Source organism: Oncorhynchus mykiss, chromosome 4 (genome assembly GCF_057628025.1).
Source record: "Oncorhynchus mykiss isolate SJ-2025 chromosome 4, ASM5762802v1, whole genome shotgun sequence".
NCBI lineage: Eukaryota > Metazoa > Chordata > Actinopteri > Salmoniformes > Salmonidae > Oncorhynchus > Oncorhynchus mykiss.
In genome coordinates, this window is record NC_143025.1 from 27,523,873 (window position 1) to 27,546,500 (window position 22,628).

At 42.7% G+C, this 22,628-nt stretch overlaps 1 protein-coding gene across 20 annotated transcripts in view; it reads left to right on the top strand.

Moving 5' to 3' along the window:
* LOC110521611 (ras-specific guanine nucleotide-releasing factor RalGPS2) overlaps positions 1–22,628 on the top strand; it is a 141,786-nt gene that overhangs the window by 58,881 nt on the left and 60,277 nt on the right. For all 20 annotated transcript variants that reach the window (XM_090231662.1, XM_021599288.3, XM_021599291.3 and 17 more), the window contains exon 6: positions 20,079–20,162. In XM_090231662.1, coding sequence (XP_090087788.1) covers positions 20,079–20,162 — 84 coding nt within the window. The remainder of the gene's footprint in view (positions 1–20,078; positions 20,163–22,628) is intronic.

Here is a 22,628-nt window from a genome sequence, read left to right on the forward strand (position 1 = left end):
CGTTGAGAAATGCTTGTTGAAGTTTTCGATTATCATGGATTTATCGGTGGTGACCGTGTTACCTAGCCTCAGTGCAGTGGGCAGCTGGGAAGAGGTACTCTTGTTCTCCATGGACTTTAGTGTCCCAGAACTTTTTGGAGTTAGTGCTACAGGATGCACATTTCTGCTTGAAAAAGCTGGCCTTTGCTTTCCTGACTGACTGTGTGTATTGGTTCCTGACTTCCCTGAACAGTTGCTTATCGCGGGGACTATTCGATGCTATTGCAGTCCGCCACAGGATGTTTTTGTGCTTGTCAAGGAGTGAACCAAGGGCTATATCTGTTCTTAGTTCTGCATTTTTTTAACGGAGCATGCTTATCTAATATGGTGAGGAAGTTACTTTTAAAGAATGACCAGGCATCCTCAACTGACAGGATGAGGTCAATATCCTTCCAGGATACCCGGGCCAGGTCGATTAGAAAGGCCTGCTCGCAGAAGTGTTTTAGGGAGCGTTTGACAGTGATTAGGGGTGGTCGTTTGACTGCGGACCCGTAGCGGATACAGGCAGTGATCGCTGAGATCCTGATTGAAGACAGCAGAGGTGTATTTGGAGGGCCAGTTGGTCAGGATAACGTCTGAGGGTGCCCTTGTTTACAGATTTAGGATTGTACCTGGTGGGTTCCTTGATGATTTGTGTGAGATTTGAGGGCATCTAGCTTAGATTGTAGGACTGCCGGGGTGTTAAGCATATCCCAGTTTAGGTCACCTAACAGAACAAACTCTGAAGCTAGATGGGGGGCGATCAATTCACAAATGTCCAGGGCACAGCTGGGAGCTTAGGGGGGTCGGTAGCAGGCGGCAACAGTGAGAGACTTATTTCTGGAGAGATTCATTTTTAAAATTAGAAGTTCGAACTGTTTGGGTATGGACCTGGAAAGTATGACATTGCTTTGCAGGCTATCTCTGCAGTAGACTGCAACTCCTCCCCTTTTGGCAGTTCTATCTTGACGGAAAATGTTATGGTTGGGTATGGAAATCTCCGAATTTTTGGTGGCCTTCCTAAGCCAGGATTCAGACACGACAAGTTAATCGGGGTTGGCAGAGTTTGCTAAAGCAGTGAGTAAAACAAACTTAGGGAGGAGGCTTCGGATGTTGACATGCATGAAACCAAGGCTTTTTCGATCACAGAAGTCAACAAATGAGGGTGCCTGGGGACATGCAGGGCCTGCAGGGCCTGGGTTTACCTCCACATCACCCGCGGAACAGAGGAGGAGTAGGATGAGGGTGCGGCTAAAGGCTATCAAAACTGGTCGCCTAGAGCGTTGGGGACAAAGAATAACAGGAGCAGATTTCTGGGCGTGGTAGAGTATATTCAGGGCATAATGCGCAGACAGGGGTATGGTGGGGTGCGGGAACAGTGGCGGTAAGCCCAGGCACTGGGTGATGATAAGAGAGGTTGTATCTCTGGACATGCTGGTTGTAATGGGTGGCCTTCTGTACTTAGCTCCATTATGTTTACTTTTTTATCCTGAAATTCTCTAGTCCTTAATGATTACAAGCATACCCTTAACGTGATGCAGCCACCACTATTCTTGAAAAAATGGAGATTGGTACTCAGTAGTATTGGATTTGTCCAATCATAACATATAACACTTTGGTTTCAGGACAAAAAGTTAATTGCTTTGCCACATTTTTTGCCTTATTACTTTAGTGCGTTGTGACAAACAGGATGCATGGTTTGTAATATTTTTTTATTTTGTACAGGCTTCCTTCTTTTCACTCTGTTAATTAGGTTCGTATTTTGGAGTAACTTCAATGTTTTTGATCCATCCTCCGTTTTCTTCTGTCACACCCGTTAAACTCTAACTGTTTTAAAGTCACCATTGGCCTCATGGTGAAATCCCTGAGTGGAGTTTTTTTTGTAGTGACTGAGTGTATTGATACACCACCCAAAGTGTAATTAATAACTTCACCATGCTCAAATGGATATTCAATGTCTGCTTTATTTATTCTACCAATAGGTTCCCTTTGTGAGTCATTGGAAAAACTCCCTGGTCTTTGTGGTTGAATCTGTGTTTGAAATTCACTGCTGGATTGCGGGAACTTACAATTACCTGCATGTGTGGGATACAGAGATGAGGTAGTCATTCAAAAATCATGTTAAACATTTATTATTGCATTTTGAGTCCATGCAACTTAAGTGATTTGATTTTTACTCCTGAACGTATTAAGGCTTATTCAATACTTATTCACTCAAGACATTTCAGCTTTTCCTTTTTAATTAATTTGTAAAAAACTAAAAAAAACTAAAAATATCAAAATGGAATTAAGTATTGTGTATTCTATATTAAATTCAGGCAGTAACACAACAAAATGTGGACAAAGTGGCGTGAACACTTTCTAAGTGCACTGTATCTACCTAAATTACCTCGTACCCCTGCATATCGACTCTGTGCTGGTACCTATTCCTTGGGTTAGATTTTTTTGGGGAAAATACTGCTTTGAAGGGCATTTCACTGTTCGACCTCGCCTGCTATTTACGAATCATGTGACAAATTACATTTGACCTAATTTGAGAAGAGCGCACAGTGACCCACTTTGTTGACAGGGACAGAGGCCTCTTCCTGCTCTGACTGTTTTGTCTCTGATCTTGCGCTAATGTGGGTTTGTGTTTGTGCATGTGTCTGCGTCAGAGTTTCTGTTAGGGGGTAATAGCAGGCTTTTGGCCTAAAAAATAGTGTAAAAGTCGATCAATAAAATTGGCGCAAGCCCCATTGTAAAATAATGCTTTTAGCCTTTTAATTGATATAAATGCATGTCGATGGAAATACATTTGACTGGTCATGCTTATCGGTCTATAGGTTAATTTGCATAATTTAGTGTAATTAAATTGCTGCGTGTGTAGGCTACAGTATATCTGTTATGTTCAGTATCTTATTTGTCACGTGCGCACAGCGTGCAGAGCCTTTTAGCGGAAAATCTGTCAAATGGCAACGGAAGACGTCATCAGCGCGTCACACTTTGCAACGAGCTGGAGGCTGTAGGATATGCATTTTGAGAACATATACTTTATTCTTTGAAACCTGAATGTTATGAGGTGTGTCTTACCTTGCTTATTAGATCCTCTTTCTACATTTCTAACAGATATTTTCATCTGTCACGTGTAACCACTGGCATGTGCAGTGTCGTTTTGACAGTGTTTTCCCGCTAATTGCATTGTGACGAACATTCGCACGTAGCCTACTGCCTTGTGTGCGTTGCTACTCTTAAAATGTGAATTCATTTGTATATCAACATTTTAAGCTAAACGTTCTCATCTGTTGCATCAGACTCATTGCTTTTTATTTATTTTTTATGTAACTTAGGCCTACTAGTTAGATTCCAAATTAAAAAAATAAATCTTCCTACAACTGTCCCAGAGTCTGTTTGGAATAGGCTATTTCTTTCTCGACAAGCTGACCAATAGAATAAGTAAACTTTTATACTGTGGGGGATAATAAATTGACATAGGCCATGGATTTTGCTGTTCGTTACTTGTCTTGTTGGCTTAGGACATCAGAACGTTCTGCTAATATGAATGCCCTTAATCTAAATGTGATTTCTGTCATTCTGAGCACCGTCTGTGGACGCCCTAATCAGTTGCAGCCAAAGCATATGGGTCCGGTAGATTTCTCAAATGTCTGGAAATTAAAATGTTGCTGGTCAAATGTCCGGCACCACATTTTCCAAACGTAAACACTGGTGTGCGCGTGAGAACCATCAATGTCCTGACTTCAGCTGGAGTTACCACTCCTGTCACTCTCCTTCCCCCTCACATCTAGAATGGAAAAAATGTGTGTGTCCACGGTATACAGTGCCTTGCGAAAGTATTCGGCCCCCTTGAACTTTGCGACCTTTTGCCACATTTCAGGCTTCAAACATAAAGATATAAAACTGTATTTTTTTGTGAAGAATCAACAACAAGTGGGACACAATCATGAAGTGGAACGACATTTATTGGATATTTCAAACTTTTTTAACAAATCAAAAACTGAAAAATTGGGCGTGCAAAATTATTCAGCCCCTTTACTTTCAGTGCAGCAAACTCTCTCCAGAAGTTCAGTGAGGATCTCTGAATGATCCAATGTTGACCTAAATTACTAATGATGATAAATACAATCCACCTGTGTGTAATCAAGTCTCCGTATAAATGCACCTGCACTGTGATAGTCTCAGAGGTCCGTTAAAAGCGCAGAGAGCATCATGAAGAACAAGGAACACACCAGGCAGGTCCGAGATACTGTTGTGAAGAAGTTTAAAGCCGTATTTGGATACAAAAATATTTCCCAAGCTTTAAACATCCCAAGGAGCACTGTGCAAGCGATAATATTGAAATGGAAGGAGTATCAGACCACTGCAAATCTACCAAGACCTGGCCGTCCCTCTAAACTTTCAGCTCATACAAGGAGAAGACTGATCAGAGATGCAGCCAAGAGGCCCATGATCACTCTGGATGAACTGCAGAGATCTACAGCTGAGGTGGGAGACTCTGTCCATAGGACAACAATCAGTTGTATATTGCACAAATCTGGCCTTTATGGAAGAGTGGCAAGAAGAAAGCCATTTCTTAAAGATATCCATAAAAAGTGTTGTTTAAAGTTTGCCACAAGCCACCTGGGAGACACACCAAACATGTGGAAGAAGGTGCTCTGGTCAGATGAAACCAAAATTGAACTTTTTGGCAACAATGCAAAATGTTATGTTTGGCGTAAAAGCAACACAGCTGAACACACCATCCCCACTGTCAAACATGGTGGTGGCAGCATCATGGTTTGGGCCTGCTTTTCTTCAGCAGGGACAGGGAAGATGGTTAAAATTGATGGGAAGATGGATGGAGCCAAATACAGGACCATTCTGGAAGAAAACCTGATGGAGTCTGCAAAAGACCTGAGACTGGGACGGAGATTTGTCTTCCAACAAGACAATGATCCAAAACATAAAGCAAAATCTACAATGGAATGGTTCAAAAATAAACATATCCAGGTGTTAGAATGGCCAAGTCAAAGTCCAGACCTGAATCCAATCGAGAATCTGTGGAAAGAACTGAAAACTGCTGTTCACAAATGCTCGAACTGAGCTCGAGCTGTTTTGCAAGGAGGAATGGGAAAAAAATTCAGTCTCTCGATGTGCAAAACGGATAGAGACAAACCCCAAGCGACTTACAGCTGTAATTGCAGCAAAAGGTGGCGCTACAAAGTATTAACTGAAGGGGGCTGAATAATTTTGCACGCCCAATTTTTCAGTTTTTGATTTGTTAAAAAAGTTTGAAATATCCAATAAATGTCGTTCCACTTCATGATTGTGTCCCACTTGTTGTTGATTCTTCACAAAAATATACAGTTTTATATCTTTATGTTTGAAGCCTGAAATGTGGCAAAAGGTCGCAAAGTTCAAGGGGGCCGAATACTTTCGCAAGGCACTGTAGATGTGTGTGCTTCCTGTTAATTCACTCAGTGGTTCTAATCGAATCTATGCATATGAAAGTAGTGAATAACAAGACTGGAGAGACTTGGAAGGCTGGGACTGTAGTTAGTATTTTATTGTGACGGACGGACAAATGGACAGTTCTTCTTCTCCTTATCTTTCAGTATCCTATAAAGTACCTCCTGTTATGGTACTGAAATAAACATGCCTTCTGCTACCGCTCTGGACACTCAACACAGCTGGATCTGACGGTCTCTCCACTTGGGCCAAATCTTAACTGGAGGTGCCGAACTTGAATTTTTACAGAACTTTCTCATTGACGTCAATGCACAGTACACAGAAGTCAGAGTTGCTCATGCAGTACAAAGCCCTCAGTCTCTCCAAGCTTGGATTTAATTACTCAACGTTAAAGAGTTTTAATGGTACATGACATAGCACGTTTTATGCAATAATGAAAGCTGATTAATCAGTTTTTCCAAAAGAGAACTAGGCACGTTGAGGTCTGTTGTTTTCCATGACGTGATGTGTTTGAAATCTGAACCAGGCCAGTGATACTACAGTAGTTTAACTGTAGGGGATTAACCCTGGATCACTTCTCTTCATTAGAGTCCTTCCCCACTGTACCTGTTTTTAACACCACCAGACCCTCATAAAGACGTTTAAGGAAAAATCCACCCCAAACCAACAATTCCTATCATTTACAGTGTTTAATAACAATAATATGTGAGAACAATATTTTTTGTAAACAAGTGTTTAATTTTGGTGTTATAAGGTTGGTAGCAACATGTGAAAATCATTGTGGACATCCTTTTGCCTCAAGTCAACTACGAAACCCACAATGCAATACTATCTCTATGGGCTGGCAAGCTTGTATACTGTAGCTACACACAGTACCAAAGTCTTATCAGCATGTGAATAGCTAGTTTGCTGTAAAATCGCCTAAACTGCACTATCAATTTAGCTGTCTACAATCTCACAATTTTCAATCTGACATGTGTGATCGATGTTTCCGCGATCTGAAAGTCATATTCCGATTACCTCTAAAAGTATAAGCCGTTGGGGCGGGGGTTCTACTAAGCTAACGTATGGTTTTGTTTTAACATGGTCATACCATGGCTCATTTTAGCTATTTGATTTAGAATTTTACAACCCCTTCAGCTATCAAAATACCAATGTCAATCTGATTTAAAATGTAGAATTTGGCCTTTGCTTGCTACTATAGCGCATAGAAACACATTGAACAACACATTTATAAATGTCATAAAGGAGAGTAAAACATGTATCTAGGGGAGATATACACTTAGAAATGTCCTTATTTTTGAAAGAAAAGCACATTTTATTTGGTCCATTGAAAATAACATCAAATTGATCAGCCACTGCTTCTTAACACAGCGCGCCTCCAACCCGGAAGCCAGCTGCACCAATGTGTCGGAGGATACACCGTGCACCTGGCAACCTTGGTTAGTGCGCACTGCGCCCGGCCCGCCACAGGTCTCATCGCGCACCAGCGACTCAAGGACATCCCTACCGACCAAGCCCTCCCTAACCCGGACGACGCTAGGCCAATTGTGCGTCGCCCCACGGACCTCCCGGTCGCGGCCGGTTACGACAGAGCCTGGGCGCGAACCCAGGGACCCAAGGCGCCCTTAACCACTGCGCCACCCGGGAGGCCACAGTGTAGACATTGTTAATGTTGTAAATGACTATTGTAGCTGAAAACGGCTGATTTTTAATGGAATATCTACATAGGCGTACAGAGGCCCATTATCAGCAACCAACACTCCTGTGTTCCAATGGCACGATGTGTTAGCTAATCCAAGTGTATCATTTTAAAAGGCTAATTGATTATTAGAAAACCCTTTTGCAATTATGTTAGCACAGCTGAAAACTCTTGTTCTGATTTTAAAAAAGCAATAAAACTGGCCTTCTTTAGACTGGTTGAATATCTGGAGCATTAGCATTTGTGGGTTCGATTACAGGCTCAAAATAGCCAGAAACAAAGAACTTTCTTCTGAAACTCGTCAGTTCTGTTCTGAGAAATGAAGGCTATTCCATGTGAGAAATTGCCAAGAAACTGAAGATCTCGTACAACGCTGTGTACTACTCCCTTCACAGAACAGTGCAAACTGGTTCTAACCAGAATAGAAAGAGTGGGAGGCCCTGGTGCACAACTGAGCAAGAGGACAAGTACATTAGTGTCATTTATATGGGTTACATTCAGACGAGTCCCGTGATCGTTATGGGGGCCATGGAGCACACCATCTTATTCATGAGTCTCTTTCCCCTTCTACAGATGCTACAGACCAAAGTAGGCACATCGGCGTTACCGACTCCGGATGAGTCCCGTGGGGTTTGTTTCGGTCAAACAGCAAAACAGAGGACACCATTGTGTACGTGCAGAGTCCGGTCATTCCATAAGGTGGTCATATTAGTTTGTTTGGATGCTACAGAATTTGTGAGAATGTCTCATGATCTGACAAACGCCGCTGTAGCTCGGCCACCTTCCACCACAGATGCAGAAGACCAGCGGTGGATTGAGATGCAGCCCATGCAAAAAAATATCTATCTTAAACTGAGATTTTAATGTTTTTAATTTATTATTTTACTCTGACTGAGGATTAATCGCAATGCTATGTGATATCGGTCGAATATCTGCCTGCTTTGATAGGCAATAGCTCCGATACAAATTAAATGACCCAAATCGGGGAATCAATAGAACATTGCTCAGAGATACACAAAAACAACATAACATTCAAAATGGGTGAATCTTTCCTTTTAATGTTGATATCTTACGTCTTATTATGAATGAACAAATAACCGTCATTTTCAGTCCAATTGTTTCCAAGCTGTCCTGGTCGTTGGTTAAAGTTGTAATAATAATTTTACAGCAGCAGGGTTTATGGAAGCAGGCAGCAGAGCTAGCAAGCTGTGAGACCACTGCGTCATGGAAAAGTTGTCATCTGCTTGACTGTAATGAAAAGTCAGCAGTAGGCTATATTTGTGTCAGTGGTCTGGTATGTTTAATCTCATGTTATGGAGTAATATTCTCACCGTGCTGTCTAATAACTTCTTAATAACTGTAAATAGCTGTGTGTTATGAGTTATGACCTGAGGCTTTATATTGGTCTTGCCCTTTTAGAATATGCTTCTCTAACCACCATAAAACACATCGTAACAGTCTTAACACGGTATGTCTGTGTGAGCGAGTTTCTGTGTGCGCCAGAGTCTGAGCGGAGCGTGCCCAATTTGATTGTAGCGCGGAGCGTGATTGTCAAAGGCTGGAGCATCCGCGAAGGCCGGCCCCAGTAGCGCTCACTTCACGAGCTCAGGGCATGCCAGGCCCAGCATGCATTTGTAGTCTACTTGTGTGCTGCTATAGCCCTTTGATTTAGCTACTGTCATGGAGTTAACTAAATATTTCCATAAAGAAACTGACCAAGCACACAGGTGCAAAATGAAGGTGAGTAAGAGAGGGAGTGTGGTGATGTAGTGTCCACAACTAAAGAATCATTGTTGAATCTGAAAAGACATGTATCCCGACTGCATGAAGGTGTACTTACTATGTGCACATGCTAGAAGAAAGGAACGAGGTGGGTAGATAACTGTGCCATTGTATCAAAGTATTTATAAACTAAACATCTGATCTCTTAAAAGTTGTTCATTTTTGTTCTATTATCTGTACAATAGACCTGGCATATTCTCACTTTCAAGGAGCTTTCCATTTTGATTGGGTTATATTGCCTAACAACCTTTAGGCATACCTATAGAAAAATAAACTCTGCATCTCTGCCCAGCCTGGCAAGAGTGGCCAAAAGGGTGTTTAGCATCCCCAGTGGCTCTGCAAGTGCAGAGAGGATTTTCTCCTCTGCTGGCCTGCTCTCCAGTCACCGTCACATGAGCCTGAAGCCACACACTGTCCAAGCTCCCTGTTTCTAATACGAATTCAACGGCACTAGTAAGGCATTTTTGGTTTAATTTGTTTTTAATTTTAATTCACAGCCTATATGCGCAATTCATACACTAATGATTTAATACAACGAAATGTTCAAATTCTGAGGTGTTAGGTCCCTACCAGTCTGTGTCGCACTCACACGCGCTTCACAATGTATTTATTTGAAGGCTATAGCCTTGAAATAATATAGCAAAAATGATTCCTTCATAGGCTCCCTTTCTGGCTTCTGGCCTATTTAGTGTTTATATGCTGTTTAATATGACATGTAGCCAATTTGAAATGATGAGCGCTTCTTACATTGACATTTTCATGTTTTATTAAAATACATTTAATTCAAATCATATTGTTTGGTTTCAACACTTTAAAACCAAATGGTTGGTCCAGGTGGAATTGTTGGTTAAATTGTGATTTTTCGAGCAGCAGTTATTTTTTCCTGTGAGCGAGGAGCAGGTTTTTTAGCAGAGTGGTTGGAAAGGAAGGCACAGTGTTCCATGAGCGGGATTTCCAAATGCTCAACTCCGCTCACATACTCTGGTGTGTGCGCACATTGACTGCATTGAAGAGCAGACCGCTTGCAGTGCTTTCCTCTAGCCAGCTGTCGGCTATACAACCAGTTGTACACTCAATTTCAGCCATGTAAATTTTTCCACTTAAATTAACTTATCAATTTAGATTTTTTTTTACAGTTCGCAAGTCAGGAAAAAAATTCAGCCGAGCCCTCTCCCGCTAGAATGAACGATATGCATCTTCTAGCGATCTATTGATAGGACAGGCGTCTGTCCTATCTGTCCTAAGTGAGCGATGACAGGGAAACACTGCTGGTTTGACATTTTTCACTCTCTTCCGGTACCTGGTAGTGTGTTTTCTGTAAGCTGTGTTGGCAGTCAAATGTCTTTACACGAAGGGAGAGAGCATGATGCTCATTCATCGCCTAGGAGTCAATTTGCATGACCCATATTGTGATAACGGCGGGTCGAAATCCACTTAGCCTATTGTTTCCTGGCACATATATTTATTTTATTTTTGCGTGTTTCATATACAGTCACGAAGTGCTGGCGCATGGACTTACTGTCATTTGATTGATTGATTGAACATCAAGCAAGAGTAGTTTATTAATGGTGTCGAACTGACTGAATAAACCCAATCTCATATTCTTGCCATTCATAAATCATGCAACATAATAATATCTCCATTGTATGGGACATGGCATCGGGACAAGTAAACTCTGACATCTGCTAATGTAAAAAGGACTTCATAAAAACATTTCATTTGATTATCGATATATTATGAAAACATTTGATGAAGATGGCGAATCCTCCTCACTGCAGGACAATAGTGTAAGTAGGCTAGTGATGCGATAGTTGCACTCTGGTCCAAAATATGATAAAACTGATTGAATTGTTTTAAAAGCTTATGATATTTATATGGTAGTTTCATAGATATTGATATAGGTCTACTGATTTAATCAAGGTCAAATGCCTCTTCAAATCCCATGATTAACACCTGCTTCATTCTTAAGTCATACCTGCATTGCAGATAACTGAGAAAATGCCTCTTAAAAGGGTGCTTGAAGCCTGTAGAGTTAAAGATTATTTGAGAATAAATCTGTGGGTCAGTCGCTAAACAAGTATTTGTTTTGTATAAATTACACTGCAATTCACAAATGGAGTTGCAAACTAACTTCTTTCACTAATTTAACTGATGTCATTCTCTCTTCTCTTAACAAGTATAGACCCAGAACTTAATTGAGCATTTGTTCTGCTTATTTTAGAGACCCATTTTTCCATTTAAAAAGTGCACATCACACAATTCGTTTGATTTAAATGTAAGCTTAAATTATTTTGGGGGCTATTTACTTAATTTAATAAAATAAAATACATAATTTAAAGAAAAAACATTGTGTCAATTCATATCTTGCCATAAAATACTTTAGTCTCAATATAAGACCAGTTAAATGTAAAAATAAAGTTGTAATGTTCTCTTACTTCAAAAATAGTATAGATCATATAGGCCTAGATGATTTCCCAAAAAACTAACAAAAGGAATTCATACATTTTCAGTAATGTATGAATTATTTTCAAATTTGTGAGAAACTCAAAGTATTCAATAATATTGCTGTGTATTTCGCATGGAATCAAGGCATTAAAATGTACCAGAGGCCACCAAAATAGAGCTTGTTCAGCAAAATATTCTTAACCCCGGCTCGGGGAATCCTGGCTTGTCTACCTTTTCTATTTGGCTGACTATGCCATGTGCTTGTGGAAAACACTTGGCATCAGCCTCCTTTCATAGCAGAGTGGTTAAATCAGACATTATTGCTTTTATCAAGAACACAGTGGTCCATTTACAAGAATGTGTGTGTGATTAAGCCAGACATGACCATTATGATGCAAGAACTGACATGAAGCAGATGGTTTGATTTGAGCCTGAAAGTAAAGTTTCTCCCTAGAGGAGATGGAGTGAAGCCACAGAGCGAAGTGTAAGAGGGGACTGACTGGTTTATCTGTAGTATTGTCCCACTGGGCACAGATTTCAACATTTATTTTATGTTGGTTCTACACAATTCCTTTGAAATTACGTACGAACAACGTTGGTTCAACCAGTGTCCAGTGAGGTGTCTTCTCTTATAAACTCAACAAAAAAAGAAACAACCATGTATTTCAAGGATAATTCGTAAAAATCCAAATAACTTCACAGATCTTCATTGTAAAGGGTTTAATTAAACACTGTTTCCCATGCTTGTTCAATGAACCATAAACAATTAATGAACATGCAGCTCTGGAATGGTCGTTAAGACACTAACAGCTTACAGACGGTAGGCAATTAAGGTCACAGTTATGAAAACGTAGGACACTAAGAGGCCTTTCTACTGATTCTGAAAAACACCAAAAGAAAGATGCCCAGGGTCCTTGCTCATCTGTGTGAATGTGACTTAGTCATGCTGCAAGGAGGCATGAGGACTGCAGATGTGGCCAGGGCAATAAATTGCAATGTCCGTACTGTGAGACGCCTAAGACCGCTCTACAGGGAGTCAGGGCGGATAGCCGATCGTCCAACGCAGTTGCAGACCACGTGTAACAACACCTGCACAGGATTGGTACATCCGAACATCACACCTGCGGGACAGGTACAGGATGGCAACAACCACTGCCCGAGTTACACCAGGAACGCACAATCCCTCCATCGGTGCTCAGACTGTCCTCAATAGGCTGAGCGAGGCTGGACTGAGGACTTGTAGGCCTGTTGTAAGGCAGGTCCTCACCAGACCACACAGGCAACAACGTCGCCTATGGGCACAAACCCATCATTGCCGGACCAGACAGGACTGGCAAAAAGTGCTCTTCACTGACGAGTCGCGGTTTAGTCTCACCAGGGGTGATGGTCGGATTTGCGTTTATCGTCAAAGGAATGAGCGTTACACCGAGGCCTGTACTCTGGAGCGGGATCGATTTGGAGGTGGAGGGTCAGTCATGGTCTGGGGCGGTGTGTCACCGCATCATCGTACTGAGGTTGTTGTCATTGCAGGCAATCTCAACGCTGTGCGTTACAGGGAAGACATCCTCCTCCCTCATGTGGTACCCTTCCTGCAGGCTCATCCTGACATGACCCTCCTGCATGACAATGCCACCAGCCATACTGCTCGTCCTGTGCGTGATTTCCTGCAAGGCAGTAATGTCAGTGTTCTGCCATCGCCAGCGAAGAGCCCGGATCTCAATCCTGTTGTGCACATCTGGGACCTGTTGGATCAGAGGGTGAGGGCTAGGTCCATTCCCCCCAGAAATGTCAGGGAACTTGCAGGTGCCTTGGTGGAAGTGTGGGGTCACAGCTCAGATCAAGAACTGGCAAATCTGGTGCAGTCCATGAGGATTAGATGTACTGCATTACTTAATGCAGCTGGTGGCCACACCAGAAACTGACACTTACATTTAATTTTGATTTCCCCCCCCCCCCCCTCTTTTTTTTGTTCAGGGACACATTATTCCATTTCTGTTAGTCACATGTCTGTGGAACTTGTTCAGTTTGTCTGTTGTTGAATCTTGTTTGTGTTCACACAAATATTTACACATGTTAAGTTTGCTGAAAATAAACACAGTTTACAGTGAGAGGAAGTTTCTTTTTTTTGCTGAGTTTATTATGTTCCACCTTTCCAATAGAACAGGGAATCTTCCCCTCTATCGATTTCATAATTTGCAACACGTTAAATGTTTCAGCTCACTGTCCTCCACAGGTGCTTTAGGTAGCTGGTAGGCTATTGGACATGTAAGATGACAGTGACATCCAGTCCTCTGAGTCTCCCTCAACAGCTTCTGGACCTGTTTTCTGGGAATTGGAAAACTATATAAAAAAAGAGACAGATTCATAGAGGGGAAAGAAGTTGTTGAGCTGCTGAAAACGTGTAACTGAAGCCATGTCTTTCTAGTGTAGTTTACAAGCGCCGTTTTATGAAAAGTTATTTCTAGCCCTGACCAGGTCTGGTTCTGGTTAGAGAAGAGTGACGTGGGTCCGATTGGATCCTGGCTAGAGAGACTGTAGATAGCATTTCATCCTGTTGTCTCTGTCCTCCTCTCTCTCTGTAGCTCCATCTCTCTTTATGCTCATCTGTCTGTTTTGGTGCTGAAACATGAGCAGTGCAAGAGAGAACTAGCGTAAAAGAGCCATGTTTTTACCCTGTGGTTACATCAACAGCAGGGGAAGTAAATTAGGTTTTGGCGGGCAGAGATTGTTTTTGGCTAGTAGGGAAGTGGCATCAGATAGCTCTAATACATACCACTGAGTGGTATGCCAGTTCCCTTAGAAGTCTGTACCCACCACACACAGACAGAAGCACACTGGAAATAGAAAACACGCTCAACTTCTCCCAAACATGGACCAGGGCACTCATAGTTTAAAGATCACATACAGTACCAGTCAAAAGTTTGGACACTTACTCATTCAAGGGTTATTAATCATAATTTTACTATTTTGTACATTGAAGAATAATAGTGAAGACGTCAAAACTATGAAATAGCAGATATGGAATCATGTAGTAACCAAAAGTGTTTAACAAATAAATATATTTGAGATTCTTCAAAGTAGCCACCCTTTTCCTTGATGACAACTTTGCACTCTCTTGGCATTCTCTCAACCAGCTTAACCTGGAATACTTTTCCAACAGTCATGAATGAGTTCCCACATATGCTGAGCACTTGTTTGCTGATTTTCATTCATTCTGCGGTTCAACTCATCCCAAACCATCTCAGTTGAGTTGAGGTCAGGTGATTGTGGAGGCTAGGACATCTGATGCAGCACTCCACTTTTCTTCTTGGTCAAAAAGCCTTGACACAGCCTGGAGGTGTGTTGGGTTATGAAGCTGGTTGAGAGACTGACAAGCACGTGCAAAGCTATCATCAAGGCAAAGGGTGGCTCCTTTGAAGAAAATTAACTAAAACTTTTTTGGTTACTATAGTTGAAGTCAGAAGTTTACATGCACTTAGGTTGGAGTCATTGTTTTTCAACCACTCCACAAATTTCTTGTTTAACAAACTCTAGTTTTGACAAGTCGGTTAGGACATCTACATTGTACATGACAAGTCATTTTTCCAACAATTATTTACAGACAGATTAATTCACTGTATCACAATTCCAGTGGGTCAAAAGTTTACATACACTAAGTTGACTGTGTCTTTAAACAGCTTGGAAAATTCCAGTAAATGAATCATTTGGAAGTGTACCTGTGGATGTATTTCAAGGCCTACCTCCAAACTCAGTACCTCTTTGCTTGACATCATGGGAAAACCAAAATAAATCAGCCAAGACTTCAGAAAAAAATTGTAGACCACAAGTCTGGTTCATCCTTGGGAGCAATTTCCAAATGCCTGAAGGTACCACGTTCATCTGTACAAACAATATTACGCAAGTTTAATCCCCATGGGAGCACACAGCCGTCATACTGCTCAGGGAAGAGACTCGTTCTGTCTCCTAGAGAGGAACATACTTTGGTGCGAAAAGTGCAAATCAATCCCAGAACAACAGCAAAGAACCTTGTGAAGATACTGGGGGAAACAGGTACTAAAGTGTCTATATCCACAGTAAAAAGAGTCCTATATCGACATTACCTGAATGGCCACTCAGCAAGGAAGAAGCCACTGCTCCAAAAGCACCATTTAAAAAAGCCAGACTACGGTTTGCAACTGCACATGGGGACAAAGATTGTACTTTTTGGACAAATGTCCTCTGGTCTGATGAAACAAAAATATAACTATTTTGGCCATAATGACCATCGTTATGTTTGGAGGAAAAAGCAGGAGGCTTGCAAGCTGAAGAACACCATCCCAACCCGGGAAGCACGGGGTTGGCAGCATCATGTTGTGTGGGTAATTTGCTGCGGGAGGGACTGGTGCACTTCACAAAATAGATGGCATCATGAGGTAGGATAATTATGTTGATATCAGTCAAGGTATTGGAGTGGCCATCACAAAGCCCTGACCTCAATCCTATAGAACATTTGTGAGCAGAACTGAAAAAGTGTGTGCAGCAAGGAGGCCTACAAACCTGACTCAGTTACACCAGCTCTGTCAGGAGGAATGGTCCAAAATTCACCCAACTTATTGTGGGAAGTTTGTGGAAGGCTACCCAAAACATTTGACCCAAGTTAAACAATTTAAATGCAGTGCTACCAAATACTAATTGAGTTTATGTAAACTTCTGACCCACTGGGAATGTGATGAAAGAAATCAAAGCTGAAATAAATAACTTCACTATTATTCGGACATTTCACATTCTTAAAATGAAGTGGTGATCCTAACTGACATAAGACGGTGAATTTTTACTATTGTGAAAACTGAGTTTAAATGTATTTGGCTAAGGTGTATGTAAACTTCTGACTTCAACTGTGTATATTTTTATGTATACATTTTTTTTTCTTCTGGATTTTGACAATTCTCCCGTGATCCTATTTTCATATCAGGTGACCCCTAGTTTGGGAACCGCTGGTCTACATGTTTGTCTGATCACATCGCTCCTCTCATACCATTTTATGAGCCATGACATTAGCTGTGTGGGAAAGTGAACAGGATAGGCGTATAACGGACATTATAGGCCTATCTCCTACACGTCATGTAAAACCAGCCATGTAGGGAATAGGGATGCATACATATTCGCAGGATATGATGAACTAACCACCACCTAACATATAACACTAGCTAACAAGGGGGCTGGCGCTAGGGAATGACGCACTGTTTGAGAGATGCATTTTTACACCAACATTTCATAGGTCTTCCTAGAGGCAGGCGAGGTAATGGTCTGAATGCCAATCAGTCGTCAGCGCTGTAAGTAATGTTTTTGTGGTATTCAGAAGACTGCCACTCAGGCAATTAGGATTGTCTCTTACTGCCTTTCCGTCTCCTGGCATTACAGCACAGGCCTGGATATAATTTTACCACACACAAGTTACTTTCCATTACGATTGCTGTCAACCTTAGTCAACCTCCCACTCCCCTCCTTTCTCTCTCTCTCCCCCCTCTAGCTCCAGCTGATTCTCTCGTTCTGGTCTGGTCCACAGGGTGTGTGGAGGTCCAGGTTTCCACTGTGTTGACTGAAACGAGGCCCAGAGCAGAGAAGTGGCTGTGGTATCTCACATTAGATCGGCTCTGTTAGTGGTTTGGCTGGAGCTGCTTTAGCTGTGTGTGTGTGTGAGGACTTCAAAATACATGCTGTGGAATCATCTGTCAGTCAAGGGTGTGTGTACTGTATTGCTGATTTTAGAACTAGAAAGCAGTGAGGGTAGGACTGGGCTGGGACCAACTACAACCGCCAAGACAATCACTGCATCTCAAATAATCATGTTGACTTTAATGCAAATGTTCGCTCAAAGCACAAGGCAATGTCACAGATTCGAGAAAGGCATGGCTCAGACATGACATAAATCAAATGGACCAAGTGGCAAATGGTGTTCCACAACAGACTGGAGCTGTTTGTTAGGGTAATATCATTGATTGATTCTCTGACTTTGATTCTGGTACTTGATCCTAGCGACCACCCCTAGGCCAGGACATTGTGGAAACTAGTGAAACCCATCTGTGGTTTGTTTCAGCAGGCTGACTGCACTTTACTAGCCCCATTAAAGTTCTCCTGAACGCTTCTACCTCGTCAAACCTCTCTTCACACACTCACCAGGACCACCTCGTCAAACCCAGGCACTAAAGGGCCATCCGTGTTGAGCTGTTTTAAAGCTCTGTGTTGTTTTTAATGCCTATTGAGTGAAATGGGATGATAACGTTATGAAGTTGTAACTGCTTTTGAATTAGCTGTACAACAGTTCCCTGCTGACTTTTACACACACCGGTTGTAATTGGGACAGCTTATGAGATAGCATTGTAAGTAGGGCACTTTCTGTTATGAGGTATCATTTAGGGTTTCCTTTAGTTCAGATGAGAGGAATGTGTTGTTGGGTTAGTTATAAAGTTTTAGGTAAAGGTTATGAGGGAGTGGCTGGTTGCTGGTTGCTGCCTTCTATACTGCTGGTGGATGGAGTGAGTTAAACCCCCACACTGTCAGGTGTTTTGAGACCTAGTGAAATATTTCTATTGAATTGTGCTTATTCAAGGTTTAATATTGTGTGTGTGTGCAGGGCCTAAAATTAACACCTGCCAAGTGCAGGTAGATTTAGTTATTGGCTATTTCACCAGCCACGTTGGCGGGTGGTCAGGCTCCACTGTGCAAGCATTTCAATCGCATTTGTGAATAAAAATAGTTAAGTATGATCACATTTATAGTATTTCCCTCGTTTTGTTTTATAGCTGGTAAATTAATCGCATCAAGTCAAAACTACAAACTGTCCGTATATAGCCTATTCCACCTCTCGCTGCCACACTGCTTGGTGGGGGCTGATGTGCACACGTGAAGAGCTGAGTCAAAGATACATATTTTAGAAGCACAGGCATAAAAGTTGGTCAAGTTTACTTGAAACGAAAGTCTACAGAAGTGAGACTTTGTCCTTGTTTCTTGGCTATTTACATAGTTGATTTTTTCTGTTTCAACTAGCAGGGAAGAGAAGACCACTCTTCTCCTAGACATACTCAATCACACAGGCACAGACATGACTCGAGTCCCATTCCCACAGTTCCCTCCAGGGGCAGGTGAACATTTTTATCTCGTCAAGATTTAGGTCTTAAAATGAAATTTAAAAAATACCACATTTTAGTTCTTAATAGTAATACAATTATTGTTTTAGAAACATTACCAAGCATGTCTGTTCTTTTTTTCTTCATGTTTTTGTTGGTGTCATTTTAGCTAAAAAAATATTTTCCCATTTACCTGCAACATTTGCTGGTGGACCAAAAAGTTAATTGTGTGATAATAAATAACATTTCATGAGACATTTTCACTACAATTGTCTTCCCCTGGGATCTACAATAGTCCTTTATTGTATATCCATCTCTCTCCCACTCGCTCTAACTCAGTCTCCCAATGGAACATCCCAATCTGGGAGCCATTATTAGGAGATGGGGGAGGAGAATGGTGGAGGAGTGGATAACGAGTGGGATAGAAGGGATGAGTGACAGCCAGAGGGGAGCGTATGTTTAAGGAAGAGTGAAGGTTAAATAAATGAGTGCTGTAAGAGATGTGACAGCTGGCACTACTGGGCTACTACATACACGCACACACACACACACACACACACACACACACACACACACAAAGGGGGTTCTCACTCAGTGGTGTAGAGTGTCTGTCAGGGCAGCAGTTTAACAGTTTACAGAGGCCTGCTAAAAGCTGCTGTCATGAGGCTCTGGACCTCTGCTCTCTCTCTTTCTCCCTTTCCTCCTCTTTGCTCTCTCTCTCTCTCCTCTCCAACCCACCAAGCGCCGCTCGGCTCCTGTTGTACTCAATACAGGGGACGCCATCTCTGCTTTCTTAGAACTGATGATGCTGAAGTTTGAAAGCACCCACTCACACACTGTTTTTAATATCTGTGAAATACTTGTTCCCCTCCACACAGAAACACACACAGGGCCATTGCACATGATTTATTTGGCCAGGGTGTGTGTGTAGCTCACGGGGCCAGATTGTTTGGAGCTAGTGGTGAAGGAGGTTGTTGCTTCCAGACAGACAATCAGGCAGCCAGTCTCGGAGGTGGTCATCAAGAGAATAGTTCAGCTGATTAATAGAGAATACAACACGTTTTCCTACTGTTCCATCACTGTGTCCCTTGCCCCCTGGCAAATCTCTGGCCCCCTGATAATGTCCCTTATCCAGAGAGGGCTCTCCCTGCTCTGTCTGTCTCTATGGTCTCCACTCTCTCAGGGCCAGTTCAGAGTCTGTCCAAGTGCACCATTATCAACTGCTCCCCTCTGATTGGGATAGTTACTTACCCTTATGACAACTCTGACACTGCTACCCTTCAGCTCTCTGTTTCTGACCTAAAACACCTACTCCTCTCTCTCTCACACTTCTTATCGTGTCCCAATGTGCCCCCTCCCCTCTCAGTGAACTGTTAAGAACAGACTGACTTTGTCCTTGGTGGAATACACAAACTCTTTACTCCGTTCAAGACTGTCTGTTTTTTGTCCCGGAGTGTGCTTTGTATAAATCTGTGTTAATGACTTATTTAGGAGCTGCTGAACCTGTGGATGCGTTCACCATGTAAATCTGTGACTGTGTTTTATGTAAACTTCTGGCTAAGTGTGTATGTTTGTGTGTTTAGGAGCTGTCAAGTTGTGGCTGGAACAAGAAGGAGAAGCACAGCTCTGCCCCTAATGCTGTGGCCTTCACCCGCAGGTTCAACCAGGTAATGCACACACAGGCAGAAAAGTGGGGGTGGATAGGGGGAGAAATGTTCCCCTGGAGCTGAGTTATGAGCTTTGGCGAGCAAGTCATGGAGAGATTAAATCCTCTCCTCTTTCCTCTTCTTCTCTCACCACATCCCAAATCATCCTCTCTTTCCTAATCCTTTGTTTTGGAGCTTGGAGGGTGTCATGGTAACAAAACATACCTCCTGCTGACTTGTTGACTCATCTTACATAGGGAACACACACACACACACACACACACACACACACACTCCATTGACATATCTCACAGCAGTGCATTCGTCTGTATTCTGTACCTGACACTTTGGGCCTCTAGAGCCCTGAATACGACACAATCCATCATCTAAAAATATCCCATTTGTCCTATTGTCTTAGCCTGCTCTTTCTCTCTCTCTTTCTCTCTCTCTTTCTCTCTCGGTCTCTCAAATCCTATCGGTCTCATCAGACTGGGTTCTGTCCATGATATGGCTAATAAACACTGAAGAGACCTGAGAGACTTTCTTTCCCAACACTCTGTCCTTAGCTGGCCTTCACTGTCTCTGGTGTTTGTTTAAACTGTTTGGATATGGATATGGTCTGATAATGTGTTTGTGCATGGTTTTAGTACACTTGGGTATTTGTGTTTTGAGCGCGTGTGCATGAGTACAATTGAGCTCACGTGTGAAGTCATCAGCAGGAAGCCCTCTAATGACGCACGGGCAGCCTTACCCTTTTATCCTGCTCCATGTCTCCTTCTTCCCCTTTTCCTTTCTCCCATCTCCCCGGTCTCTCCCCCCTGTCCATTTGAGTGTCTTTACTACCCTCCATCTTCTCCCTGCCCCTTTAAGAGTGTCTTTAAGACCCTGCAGACTCCGTATGAGATGATGTTAGAGGAATGTGTTTCTGTGGAAAGTTCCCCAAACGGCCGTTACAGATGTTAGTTAGCTGCACATCACAGGGCCAGCCGGCCGGCAGGCATCAGCCAAGTAAAAGGAGCCTTGTGAATAATGGGGCTTAGGCAGGGAGAGGTCCTTAGCATGAGCTCCAGTCTTAGCAGTCTTCCTTCAACTCTGTTATTGGCTTCAGGCTTTGGATGACAAGGGGAAGGCTGCCATCTTTCAGTAATGCTCAAGCTCAAACCCATAGGTTGTTAGATAAATAGCAAACCAGAATAATTATTAACTATCTGCATTGACCTTTTTTGCACTAACTCTTTCTCACATATGCTGCTGTTACTGTTTATTATCTATCCTGTTGCCTAGTCACTTTATCAATCAATCAATCAAATGTATTTTATATAGCCCTTCGTACATCAGCTGATATCTCAAAGTGCTGTACAGAAACCCAGCCTAAAACCCCAAACAGCAAGCAATGCAGGTGAAGAAGCACGGTGGCTAGGAAAAACTCCCTAGAAAGGCCAAAACCTAGGAAGAAACCTAGAGAGGAACCAGGCTATGTGGGGTGGCCAGTCCTCTTCTGGCTGTGCCGGGTGGAGATTATAACAAAACATGGTCAAGATGTTCAAATGTTCATAAATGACCAGCATGGTCGAATAATAATAAGGCAGAATAGTTGAAACTGGAGCAGCAACACAGTCAGGTGGACTGGGGACAGCAAGGAGTCATCATGTCAGGTATTCCTGGGGCATGGTCCTAGGGCTCAGGTCCTCCGAGAGAGAGAAAGAAAGAGAGAATTAGAGAGAGCATATGTGGGATGGCCAGTCCTCTTCTGGCTGTGCCGGGTGGAGATTATAACAGAACATGGCCAAGATGTTCAAATGTTCATAAATGATCAGCATGGTCGAATAATAATAAGGCAGAACAGTTGAAACTGGAGCAGCAGCACAGCCAGGTGGACTGGGGACAGCAAGGAGTCATCATGTCAGGTAGTCCTGGGGCATGGTCCTAGGGCTCAGGTCCTCCGAGAGAGAGAAAGAGAGAAGGAGAGAATTAGAGAACGCACACTTAGATTCACACAGGACACCGAATAGGACAGAAGAAGTACTCCAGATATAACAAACTGACCCTAGCCCCCCGACACATAAACTACTGCAGCATAAATACTGGAGGCTGAGACAGGAGGGGTCAGGAGACACTGTGGCCCACTCCGAGGACACCCCCGGACAGGGCCAAACAGGAAGGATATAACCCCACCCACTTTGCCAAAGCACAGCCCCCACACCACTAGAGGGATATCTTCAACCACCAACATACCATCCTGAGACAAGGCTGAGTATAGCCCACAAAGACCTCCGCCACGGCACAACTTAAGGGGGGGGGGGGGGGGGGCGCCAACCCAGACAGGATGACCACATCAGTGACTCAACCCACTCAGGTGACGCACCCCCTCCAGGGACGGCATGAGAGAGCCCCAGTAAAGCCAGTGACTCAGCCCCTGTAATAGGGTTAGAGGCAGAGAATCCCAGTGGAAAGAGGGGAACCGGCCAGGCAGAGACAGCAAGGGTG